This window comes from Panthera onca, chromosome D3 (genome assembly GCF_046562875.1).
Source record: "Panthera onca isolate mPanOnc1 chromosome D3, mPanOnc1 haplotype 2, whole genome shotgun sequence".
NCBI lineage: Eukaryota > Metazoa > Chordata > Mammalia > Carnivora > Felidae > Panthera > Panthera onca.
Window position 1 is genome coordinate 44,755,586 of NC_138350.1, and position 12,532 is coordinate 44,768,117.

The window sequence follows — 12,532 nt, forward strand, 5'->3', positions numbered from 1 at the left end:
CCCATTTTTGTCTGATGTATTTGATCCATTCCCACAAAACCTGAGATACATTGAAACTTGATCTTTTGTGAGAAAGGTATTTTCTAATAAACTACATTTCATTTCCTGAATTTGGCCGCCAATTTTTAAAGGGCCAAACAGCACCAAATGAACAATTAATAGGTACTCTGTAAATACTTTTACGTCCAGTATTGATCCAAAGGCTTTATCATTTAGTTTACATTGGTAAAATTATAGTAAAAACAGATTGACTACATTGGACTCTCAAGTAACACTTCTCATTACAGTGAAACACAGAAGTTTGAATAGTACAAGTTTGTGTTGGACTATGTCCAAGAGGGTCTGGTTACAAGAACTAATTCATTATAACCTTTATGTGATCCTGGAGCATGGGTCTGAAGAATACATTAGAGGAAAGCTGTAGTCAAGTAGATTAAAAACAGGAAACTGAAGTAGCCAGTTATGTGCTTTAATTGTGTAAATATATTAATTGTTGCATAATTATAAAAACTTAGTTTAGTGAAAATGAGGAAGAAATAGGTTTAAATTAAAAATAAATCTGATTAAAAACATATCATCTTTTCATTTAGCTTCAATTATGTTCAAATGGAGTGTCTGAGTTTTTAAAAATAACTCTCTTAGATTGTGATTAAATTAGCTAATGAATTGATATGGGTAAAATACAGAAATTAGACTGAAGGGAATAGAAATAAAAGTGAGGACACACACTACTGAACAAAGGCCATTAAGAAGAAATAACTATTGTCAGAAGGAGTTATCAAATACACTCAGATCTTCACTAAATTAGCTCAGATCACAATCAACTTGATACCAACTCCCCCTTTCTTGCACCTGAAGTTCAGTAGATCATAAATTTCTATTAAGTAAATAATTTCTTACAACCACAAATTTCTGAAATACATGAATAAATTAGTTTCTCCTTTCTATACGATTTTGCAGTTGGGCTAGATGATTTTTAAAGTCCCTTGGAATATAATGGAAATAACAACAATATAATAACTCTACCTGACTTATTTAAACTTAATTATGTGAATCAAATAAGATATGTGAAAGCACTTCAGTTGTAATATAATCCTTTCTATAATTATAAATCTGTCACAATTTGCATAGCAATTCAACAGTTTCACTACAATTACATAACTCAGCAACTGAAGAGATCTCTCTGATTAGCCGTAGTTCTTAAATCTATCTAGTACTAACAACAGTTTCTTACACTGTTTGGATACATTTATAATCATTTAATCCTGTTAACAATCCTGTATGTAAAATACCCAAGGTATATATTATCTTCGGATCGCTGATAAACAACTGAGGCACAGAGATGTTAAATTACTTGCTCAGTAGGATTATTAAAAATTAGAATTCATTCAACAAATTAGGTGGAGCTGCTGCTCATTTCCCACTGTCAACCTATACAAATACATTACTATATACTTACAGTTTCCAGAATTCACAATGATTTCCCATAGCAGAAACTTTGCACATGCCTTCGGCGTAGAAAGCCTTCTACCACTCTGCTCCCAATAGGCAAGTTGCTTCAAACTTCTAGAAGTCTTCCTTAAGAAATTACAGATATATTATTTCATTCCTATAATAATCCCTTCGGACACAGGTAAGTATGAGTATTCTCATTTTTTGGTTGGGGAAGTAAGACTAGTCTAGGCAACATGCAGATTATCAGAGATAGGGCTAGAGTTTAAATCTTAACTCCTAGGTCCTATCTCTAGCTCAGGACTTGCATAGTCCCATAGGCCAGGAATATGGCTATAAGTCGTCATTGATTATAGAACCGGTGAGTTTTTTGGAGCATTTTCTGCTCTGCTCCCTTTGGAGATAATAACATAATTCAAGGTCCTTCAATCTATTTAGCTTTAAGCTTACTACATGGGAGAATCTAAAACTCAGGGCTGGGAAAGCTAAGAATGAACACTTGCTAACTCCATTAGAAGTCAATTTATATTCACCTCTCAAATGTCCACTATTTTTAAAAACTGTTTATTTATTTTTGAGAAAGAGATAGCGTGCAAGTAGGGAGGGGCAGAGAGAGAGAGAGAGGGAGAAAGAGAATCCCAAGCAGGCTCCGTGCTTGTCAGCATAGAGCCCAATGCAAAGCTTGAATCCACGAACCATGAGATCATGACCTGAGCCAAAATCAAGAGCCAGACATTTAACTGACTGAGCCACTAAGGCGCCCCTCAAATGTTCACTATTATAAGCCATGTAAAGGAACATGTATGCCATGATTTCTAGTAAGTACAATTATTAATGCAAAAAAGTCTAAAAAATGAACTGAGATTGGTCCATATAATAGGTGCTTCACTCCAACTCTGACTGAGAGAGCCCAATTTATTTTCCTTTTCTAAATTATGAGACTCAAATTGCTATCATATTTTAAAGCCCTTTCAGTAACCTTATAAAAGTTTTCTGAAATAAACAGAAAAATGTACTGGGACTGCAAATTAGCCTTTAGGTAATAATTATCAAAATTCAGAAACTTTATTTGGTTATTTTCTCAAAAGTAGTTTCTAAATTAAAAAAAATAGAAAAGCACAGAATAAACTTTAAATAGATTTTATTATTCAAAAATAGCATGGTGTGGCCCCTGGGCAGCTCAGTCATTTAAGTGTTCAACTCTTGATTTCAGTTTACATCATGATCTCATGGTCATGAGATCGAGCCCTGCTTTGGGCACTGCACAGTGTGGAGCCTCCTTGGGGTTCTGTCTCTCTGCCCCCATCCCACTCATTCTCTCTCTCTCAAAATAAATAAATATTTTATTTATTTTTTTATAAGAAGTTTTCTTTTTTTTTAAAATATGTATTTATTTTTGAGAGAGAGACAGAGAGTGAGCAGGGGAAGGGCAGAGAGACAGGGAGACACAGAATCCAAAGCAGGCTCCAGGCTCCAAGCTGTCAGCACAGAGCCTGACATGGGGCTTGAACTCATGAACTGCAAGATTATGACCTGAGCTGAAGTTGCATGCTTAACCAACTGAGCCACCCAGATGCCCATAAATAAATACTTAAAAAAAATAATTCAGTTAGGTCTGTACATAGTTGCAAAGGAAATATTCTTGACTATAAAGGGTAATTTAAATTTTCCCTTTTTCTTTTTTTTTTTTCTTTCTTTTTTAAAAATTTTTTGAGAGACCACCCATGAGTATGAGCTGGGAAGGCACAGAAAGAGAGGGAGGGAGAGAGAATCTTAAGCAGGCTCCTCACTCAGCTTGAAGCGTGAGGTGGGGCTTGATTCCAGGACCCTGGGATCATGACCTGAGCTGAAATCAAGAGTAGGATGCTTAATGAAGAATAGGATGCTTAACCAGGCACTCCTAAGTCTTCCCTTTTTTTATTAGTTTATATTTCAAATACCTTAAAGCTCTGACCATATGATTTATCACCCAACCCAGGACATTTTTGAGAGTAGACAGGAGCCTTGTTAGTAATTAAACCAGAACAATAGACATTAACCAGAACTATTGCTGGTAAGCCTAGGGATATGGTCACTTTAGATAAGAAGCACATTAGATTTGTCTTAGTATCTTAAATAATCCTCAAAAAGAGTCACCAAAGGTGTGAGGTAAATTCAAACATAATTTAATTTCACTAAACGTTTCTAATACTTCTGATTATAAGAAGTAAAATTTTTGAAAAAGTATTGGCTAAAACTGAAGGTCTCCTTTAAGAACTAAATTCTGAATGTAAAACATTTTTGGAAAGGTAACTATCAAAGCTTCCTTAACCTCAGACTGACATATGGATTAGGAAAAGCGAAAAGCCGATATTTTAAACAGTCTATTTTTCTCATAGAATAGAAAAAATTGGGGCAAAAAAGGTCTGCCATTGTGTTTGAAGACATGTAATTTGTGAGGCATGAGTGCATTAATGATCACAACTATTTGTCAGTATTGAATAAATTCATCAAAAATGGAAAAAATACCATATAAGAGGTGAATCATTAAATTTTTTAAGTGGACAAAGCAATGAATATTAAACATGTTTGCTCCTGTGAGCCTATTAAAGAATGCTTTAACTAATAGAGTCCAACTGCCAGGGACTTATTCCTACAGTTACCCCTTTATATTTTTTTAAAATTTTTAATTAATTATTTACTTATTTCAAGAGGGGGGAGGGGGGCAGAGGAAGAGAGAGAGAGAATCTTTTTTTTTAATTCATTTATTTATTTTCAGAGAGAGAGGGAGAGACAGTGTACAGGAGGGCAGAGAGAAAGGGAGAGAGAATTCCAAGCAGGCTCTGCACTGTCAGTGCACAGTCCAGGGTGGGACTCAAACTCACAAACCATGAGATCATGACCTGAGCTGAAACTAAGAGTCAGACGCTCAACCAACGGAGCCACCCAGGCACCCAAGAAAGAAAGAGAAAGAGAGAGAGAGAGAGAGAGAGAGAGAGAGAGAGAGAAAGAAAGAAAATCTTAAGCAGGCTCCATGCTCAGCACAGAACCTGACCCGTATCTGCATCCCATGATATGATCCTGGGATCACGACCTGAGCCAAAAGCAAGAGTTGGGGGGCTTAGTAGGTTGGGCATCTGACTTCAGCTTAGGTCATGATCTCACAGCTTGCGAGCTCGAGCCCCACGTCAGACTCTGTGCTGAGAGCTCAGAGCCTGGAACCTACTTCCGATTCTGTGTCTCCCTCTCTCTCTCTGCCCCTCCCCCACTCTCTTTCTCTCTCTCTCTCTCTCTCTCTCTCTCTCTCTCTCAAAAATAAGTAATAAAACATTTAAAAAATTAAAAAAAAAAAAAGATTTGGACACTCAATTGACTGAGCCACCCTGGCACCCCCATAATATTTTCCATTTACATTACTGTAAATAAATACTGTTCCCACAGCTTCCATCATGGTAGCATTATACATATGTATACAGAATACAAGTATAAAACTGTATTTACTGGATAAAAAGGTACATATTAGTTTCACAAGATTCTCAAAATAAAATCTACTTTTCTATTCTACTTTCTTAGTGATCAATCTTAAATTCTTTTATCATCTCCACAGCAGATAAATGTCAGTGTTAAGAGACAAGACCTAAGGGCTAAATAACAAAATTCCTGGGCTCTATAAACCCATATGCATAGGTATGAAATACTGCCAAGCAGCCACTGTATTATAAAATGGCTGACCTGTAAGAAAAAGAAACTCCTTTCCATTCATAATGAATGATTTTGCAGTAATAGATAGATCATTAACATTCTTGATCAGCCTGGCATTATTTAAACTAGGCAACTAAGCAAGTATACGGTTTATCATATAGTGTATCGGAATCTTTATCAAGTATAAAGGGTTCCTAAATTGGGCAAATTATATATCTAATAAAACTTTGCCCATTACTGATGTGAAATGAAGTAGCTAAGTGAATGATATTTAAGAACACAAATATCATTTTATAAACTATCAACTAGTTTATAAAAAGAAATGAAGAAGGTATATATAGCCATAGTAAAAGTCAAAATAAAGTTTCTTATATCTAAGTTAGAAGTTGGCCAGACTACATAAGGCTAATTTTTCTAATTGGAAAGCAATGTATAATTTTTAATGTTTGTTATAAGCACATTAATAACCACTTAAGACTGTTAAAATAAAAACTGTAATATTGACATCTTCTGAGAGGGTTAGATATATCTTTTAAAACAATTATAAAACTGTTCAACCCAACTGGAATCTTGCCACCCTCAATTCAAATCATAAACAAAACATTTTGTCACTTAGGGCAAGATCATCAACTGACATAAACTCTTATCCCTAAACAACACTTAGTAATTACTGTAAACAACTTAACAATTAAATCAAGTGTTCAAATTGACACAAATGCTGACAGTGAACATAATTTTCTTTTGTCTCAAAAGTTCCTTTCCCACTTCTCTCTCAAACAGCCTTTTGTCTTGTTTCTAATAATTCTAAATAGTTCTTACTAATTCTAAACAGTTTTAAAATAATTCTGGCTGTAGGTAGACAGCTCACCCTAGTTTATTAAGTATTGTGTGTCCATATTAGAGATGCTGACAGTATTATGTAAATAATCATAATGGGTTTAATCACGTTTAAATTTTTTGCTTGGGGATATAGGCCCTCAATGTTGGGTCGGGGGAGGGGAATGGGGTGATGTGGGGAGTGGGAAAGAGATGAGAAATGCCCAGCACAAACAGCAGAAATAGCCTAAGACTAGGAATCAGTTATCTGTGCCTTAGTCCTTGCTCCAGCCTGGTTCTTCAGGTAAACCATGTAACCTCACTTGTTCATTATACATCTAGGCCTGTGCTGTCCAATATATATGTAGCCACTAGCCACATGTGGTTTTGAGCACTGAAATGCAGCTATCCAAATCCAGTTGTGCTATAAAGTCTCATTAATAAATTTTTGTATTGATCATATTTAAGCAATGGAGAGCCACTTAAGGATTTTAAGCAAGGAAATGCCAGGATCAGAAATAATGGTTTAGATCTCTGGCAGCTGTGTGGACACTGTATTAAGGTGAGGAAGACTGGAAGTAAGGAGACTGTATAGTCTAGGTAAGAAATAACACAGCCTAAACAAGGGTAAAAGGGAATGGAAAGGAAAGCACTAATTCAAAACTATTATTTAGGAATAACACCAATGTAATATTGTGATTCACTTGTCCTGACTCCATGGAAAAGGGTTTGATTTTATTCTAAGGTGACGGGAAGACCCTGGAATGTTTTTAGCAGGACAGCATTTTATTCTGATTAAATCTGTTATCTGTTTAAAGGACTACTCTGAGTGCTGTACACCACAGTAAGGGGGAAACAGAAGTAGAAAGATAGTTGATCTAAAAAAAAAAAAGGAGTCCATTGCTGCAGAAGAGGTTTAAGATGCTGATGACTCCACCCCAAAGTGGATGCAGAAGAGGTGGGGAGAAGCAAGTGGATTTGAGTTACTTTGTGACTGCAAAATGGTATTGCCTAATTCACAGGGTTGAGAAAGGAAAAGTGAAGTTCAAGGAGACCACACCTTTTGACCCCAATTGTTCTGATTAACCTGGAGACTAGGGTGTCTGCTGAGAGTGAGAATACTGTACAGAGGCTTGAGGAAAATAGTGAAGGTTTGGAAGACAGCAAAGGAAACAAGAGCAGCTGAACAAAGTCTGTTTTAAGAATTAATGCCCTATATGAGGTTTGAAACCACATAATTTTAGTGATATCAGTGTAACCTGTTGTGTGATTTTTCCTTTGCAACCCTCAGCCATTCAACTATAGGAGTTAAGCAGACTGTAGTACCAACAAAAGGTTTCAGGTTTAAAATGATTTGAGTTAGATGATTTTAAAATCTACATATTTCCAAAATTCTACAGTTCTAAGAATCCTAGAGTTTTTATTGCTACCACACATTTTTTTTCTTATTGTTGTTAAATGTACAGATGTACATATTATAAAATTTACCATTTGAATCATTTCATCACACAATTTTTAAATCGAGCATCCTAATCAGGGGCCTCCAAGGGATTATAGGTGTGCTAGGACATTAAAATCCCAGCCCTCAAGGGAGCATCACTGGCCCTGGTGGCTGAAGTTCCAACTTCTGCTGCCTCTGGACGGAAGCAGCCTCATCTTTTTATCACAATATGTAATACAATTATTGCTTTTCTAAGCATTAAAAATGTTTGGGAACCACTGTTCAAAGCCATAAAGTTTTCCCACATATCTTTAGAACCTCATAATTTATTCCACCACGTGGGGTTTAAAGCTCCTATTGGGAGAGACTATGAGTATGCCCACTATTTCCACTGTTAAAGTGATCGCCATAAAATCTCACATGGATAATCTAAGAATTTTGAATGGATTCAAAGATTTTCTCTACTTACATAAAAAATAGTTAATCCCTTAAACTTTATTCGTTTATCCACACAGTACTGACTTTATGGCAGGCACTGGGTTAGTTTCTGGAGGTAACAAGGTGAACAAGACATGGTTTTGACCTCAAGAAACTTAGTCTAGTGGGAAAAGAAAATTATTCAAATATTTAAAACTGTAATAAGTGTAAGATGGGAACATACACAGTACTATAAGAGGATTTAATAGAAAAGACTATTAAAACAAGATAAAACGATTAGTAAATAGCTGGGCAAAGGGCAGGGGTAGGTTTGGTTGATAATTCCAGAGGCAACAGCACGCAAAGACCTAGGAGACACTAAAAGGTCAAGGCCAGATGGCAGAAAATGATTGGAAATGAACCTGCAGAGGTAGTAGAGGCAGTTCAAAGTGGCTTTCTTCGAGGAGTAACAGTAGGCCACTGAACGGTTTAAGCAGCCATTTTCAGATTTATTTTTCAGGAAGATCATAGTAGCTACAATGTAAAGAAGTAGTCTCAAAGTGGGTAAAATTTAAGGTGGGAGGAGGAAAACATAGATTTCTATTTTTTTCTCACCCTTTTAAAAAATGTCTTTAAAAATATGTTTGATAGTCATAAGATAACTCAGAAGTACCAATAAGGGCTAGCTTTTTCCCAAGTACATACTGTGTCTATGAACACTGTACTAAGCAATTTACATGTACTAATTCATTTACTCTTCATAATCCTATATGGTTGGTACTATTATTATCCTCGGTTTACAGGTAAGAAAAATGAGACAGAGGTTAAGAAATCCATCCAAGGTCACTTGGTAAGGAAGTATTAGAGCAGTATTCGAACCCAGAAGTCTGTCTCCAGAGCCTGTGACTTACCCATTAGACTATTACCATTTTTCAGCAATACATATATACAATTTATCTTTTTTTAAAAAAGTAAGCACTACACCCAGCATGGGGCTTCAACTCACACCTTGAGATCAAGAGTCGCTTGCTCTACGACTGAGCTAGCCAGGTGCCCCTATTTTTTTGTTGTTGTTCTTTTACATGCATGCAATTTAAAATTTAAATATATACATGAATTGAGAACAGATACTCTTTTTTTTTTTTTTCTGAACACCAGTGAAGAGAAAGGTTTAGATGGGGTTGTTGGTTGGATGGATATGGAAAGCAGACTAGCAGACTAGGTTAAGACACAATGGTATTTTTGGAATATTGTGGAAGTGATGAAAAGAAGGGGATTGATTTGGGATATATTTGGTAAGTAAAACTGACAGAATTTGGTGGTAATTTGGATAAGCGGGTTAAAGGGGGGAAAGGTGTCAAGGATGATTATTTGGATTCTGACTTATATAAATGCATTGGGTAGTGAAGCCATTGGCAGAGGCCAGAGGAACAAGTTACATCATTTTGTTCTGATGGTTTTTCTTCAGACCACAAGTACACTATTCTTTCAGTGTACGGTTAAATGACAAACTGACTACAGGTTCTTCCCATTTATAACAAAACTTTCCATTATAAACATTTATACAAACAACTATGCCTCCTGTGTTGTATTAGAAATGGCAGTCAATTTTTCACCCATTTTCTTTAAAAGTGTTATGAAGTCTTGTAAACTTTGGAAGCAAATGATAGTTACTCTAACAGGGTAATGAAGATTTAGCAACCCTCTTCCCTAAAAACACCAACGTTCCTATAGCATTGCTCCAATGGTACAGAAACATCCTATTGGGTGAAATCCCAAGGAGTAAGCTCTGATATTCATCCCTTAACATGAGGAGTGAGTGGGAAAAATTAACTTTATAGCTTGTATTTATGATTTCCTAAACACTACTTAAGTTTTAAAGTTTATAATACTATACTTTATCTCCCTCCCAGGTCTCATAAGTATTAAAGAACAGTATTGGACTGGTTTAAAAGATACTGTGATTGTAGCCTATTGTTTATTTTCAACTTCATTTGTAGGACTGCTAATGCTAAAATGCTTCTTTTAGAAATCAAGTAGGAAAACAGACTAACAGGTTGACCATTACAAACACACAGCCACAGAAAGTGTTGATTAAAAAAAAAATTAAATTACCTAACAGCTTGTTGTCCCAACAAATAATGCTGGGCACTTCTCATTCCGTCTCATTTCAGGGTCCTCAGGAACTTTCCACTTACACATCGCTTTGCTACATGGCCTCACCACCCAGTCCTGTCAGGTCACATCACTAATCTGCAGGTAATAGATAGCTACAAGGCAGAACGCTACCTTAGACTGATCCGTGTCCATTCCTTTATCAGTTAGTGTTAACTGTCCCTGTGGTAGTGGCCACTTACACAGGCTTTCCTGAAATATGCTAACGTCAGACACACTGGTAACACCACGGGCTTGAATTTCCCAGACGGAAATGCCTGAGTTTTCTCCTGCGCATCTCAAAAACGCTGTGGCGGCCGCCAGCTCCCGGAGCCGCCCCGTACACAGCAGGGGCTGGCGCTCGACTCTCCAGTCACCACGCTTAATTTTGGAACACACGGGCCACCCAGCTCTTCCGCCAGAGGCGAGCGATGTACCGCCTAGCTCGGCGGCCGGAGGAGGGGCGTGACGTGAAGGGAACTCCTCCGTGACGTCGAGCGGGCTCCGATGGGGGCGGGCCCGGGCGCCTACAAGCCCGGCCGGCGGCCCTCGGGCCCTTCCCCACCCCCGGAAAGCGCGGGCCGCCCTGAGGGGCCGGCTTTCCCAGAGGGGGGTTGGCGGATTAGTGAGGGAAAGAGAAGAAAAGCGAGTGGCCATTCCTTCACAGCCCCGGAGTCGTGTCTGCTTCCGTGCTGGGGCTTTCGAGAACCTTGAGGAAGACTTGTAAGCCGTGAATAAAAAGGTATCTCCTTCCCCAGACCCGGAGTGCTGGGTCTTAGCGGCTACTTCCGGTCAGGAGCTACCGGCCGAACGTAGGCGTTTGGCCCCTGGGGTGGGGGTGGCGGTACGGCTTCGGGGCTGCCTGAGGAAGGAGGCTGGAGCCCGGATAAACTCCGCTGGAGGTGGGCGGGAAAGGAGGACGAGCCCGCGCTCCCTGCGGTTCTTTGGTCTCCCGCGCTGGCTGAGGATTCGCTTACTGACTACGAGCCCGCCCCCGCGCATGCGCCGCTCGCGGGGGGTGGGGTGGGGTGCGCGGTGCTCGCTTCCCGCGTCAGTCGCGCTGCGGGTTTTTGGAGCGTTTGGGTGGCCGCGGTGCGGGGGTAGAGGTTGGTGGCTACGGGTGCTGGGATGGGCATGGGAGCCTCTGGACCTCTGCTTTGCCCGTAAGAGGACCTGTCCAGTCCCTATGCGTTTGTCTCTGGCACCTGTGTGACTCCAGGCGCGGCTCTTGCCCTACCTGTGTGAGAATACGTGCGGTGGGTGCTACTGGAAAGAGTTTACTGAGCACCTTCACTGTGGTTGGTGGTTTACAGTGCTACAGGATGCAAAGAAATGTATTCAATTATTACAGACTTTTGAGCCCGGAATGCACTTTGAGGCACAAGGTGCACATTTCTGCGAAATTAAGGCGCATCCTCGTGTAACCATAACGGTTCAAACCAAAAGAAATTCTGACAAACGTGCTGGCCGTGCAGGATAGGTTTGAGATGGTTTTTCGAGCCAGAATTTTTAAGTTCAGTGTGGGTAAACTTTTTATGTGGTGAAAAAACGCTTTTTTTTTTTTTTTTTTTTTTTTGCTACCTCTCAGGGTACGTTAAAGAATGCTTACTTTATTTACACTGTTTTAAGCAATTGAATACTATGCAATTTTAAAATATTCATTGAAGTCATTAAAATTTTGTTTTAAACTATTACTTAATAGAACTAATTACTGTTGGGGAGGGGCTCCTTTATTTTATAAAATATTTATTTATTTTTGGGAGAGCACAAGCGGGGATGGGGGCGGTCAGAGAGAGGGGGCAGAGGATGGGAAGCTGCTCTTGGCTGACAACAGTGAGCTCAGTGCTGGGCTTGAATTCGTAAACCATACATGTGATCATGACCTGAGCCGAAGTCTGACCCTCAGTTGACTGAGACACCCAGGTGCCCCATCTTAGGCTACTGGAAAGTATTTTGCAGTTGATTAACATCACTAGAGTATGAGGGCCACCCCCACCCCCATTTAGCTGTGTTGGACCTAACAGAATGACCTTGGGAAAGTCACTTTATTTCTTAAACCTGTTTTTCCAACTCTAAAGTGATAGTAGTAACAGTAGCTGTTTTATAGAGTTCTCAAGATTAAGTTTAAAAATGACTATAAAGCAGCACGGTATCTGGCATATAGTAAACAAATGGTGGCTTTTACTGACAGTAGTGTAAGCCTATTTATCTTTTAAGGTTAAGAAATAGAATTCAGGTCTCTTTGGAAATGAAGCTGTGTTAATTCACCCAATCCCTCTTTTAAAAACTCTGTTGTGGAAATAATATACACAAGAGAGAGAGACCCATCCATTACAGTTTCAATAACTGTGAAAGCAGGCCTACTGGTTTCATCTCCCTACCCGGCATTCATGTTTTGTTTTAGCTGGAGCATTTGAAAGCAAATCCAGAACAGGTGAGTGTTTACCTGTAAACGTATCAGTATATATCTCTTTAACAGCTAAGGACTTTTTTTTTAAATATGAGCGAATTATACCCAAGACAATTAAAAATAATGCGCTAATATTATCTAAAATCCAGTACATGTTCAGT

General features: G+C 38.6%; 2 protein-coding genes across 6 annotated transcripts in view; one reads left to right on the forward strand and one right to left on the reverse strand.

Moving 5' to 3' along the window:
• Window positions 1–12,532, forward strand: part of RBBP8 (RB binding protein 8, endonuclease) — a 386,439-nt gene that overhangs the window by 285,300 nt on the left and 88,607 nt on the right. Inside the window, exon 2 of one of the 5 annotated variants that reach the window (XM_060613433.3) lies at window positions 9,982–10,066. The exons of 2 other annotated variants lie outside the window; for them this stretch is intronic. The gene's annotated coding sequence lies outside the window, so the exon portion shown is untranslated. Of the gene's footprint in view, window positions 1–9,981; window positions 10,067–10,503; window positions 10,704–11,750; window positions 12,396–12,532 lie in introns of those variants that run through there. 2 more of the 5 variants (XM_060613432.3, XM_060613436.3) reach the window with 2 other exon arrangements.
• Window positions 1,271–10,688, reverse strand: LOC144613836 (uncharacterized). Its single transcript, XM_078435380.1, has 2 exons — window positions 9,923–10,688; window positions 1,271–1,578 (listed from the first exon to the last, which is right to left on the reverse strand). The coding sequence occupies exon 1, from the start codon at window positions 10,616–10,618 to the stop codon at window positions 10,043–10,045; it is 576 nt and encodes a 191-aa protein (XP_078291506.1). The 5' UTR covers window positions 10,619–10,688; the 3' UTR covers window positions 1,271–1,578; window positions 9,923–10,042.

Bases quoted from the DNA above. Each gene is read 5' to 3' on its own strand.
- LOC144613836 (XM_078435380.1), bottom strand. From the start codon at position 10,618: ATGGCCACTCGCTTTTCTTCTCTTTCCCTCACTAATCCGCCAACCCCC.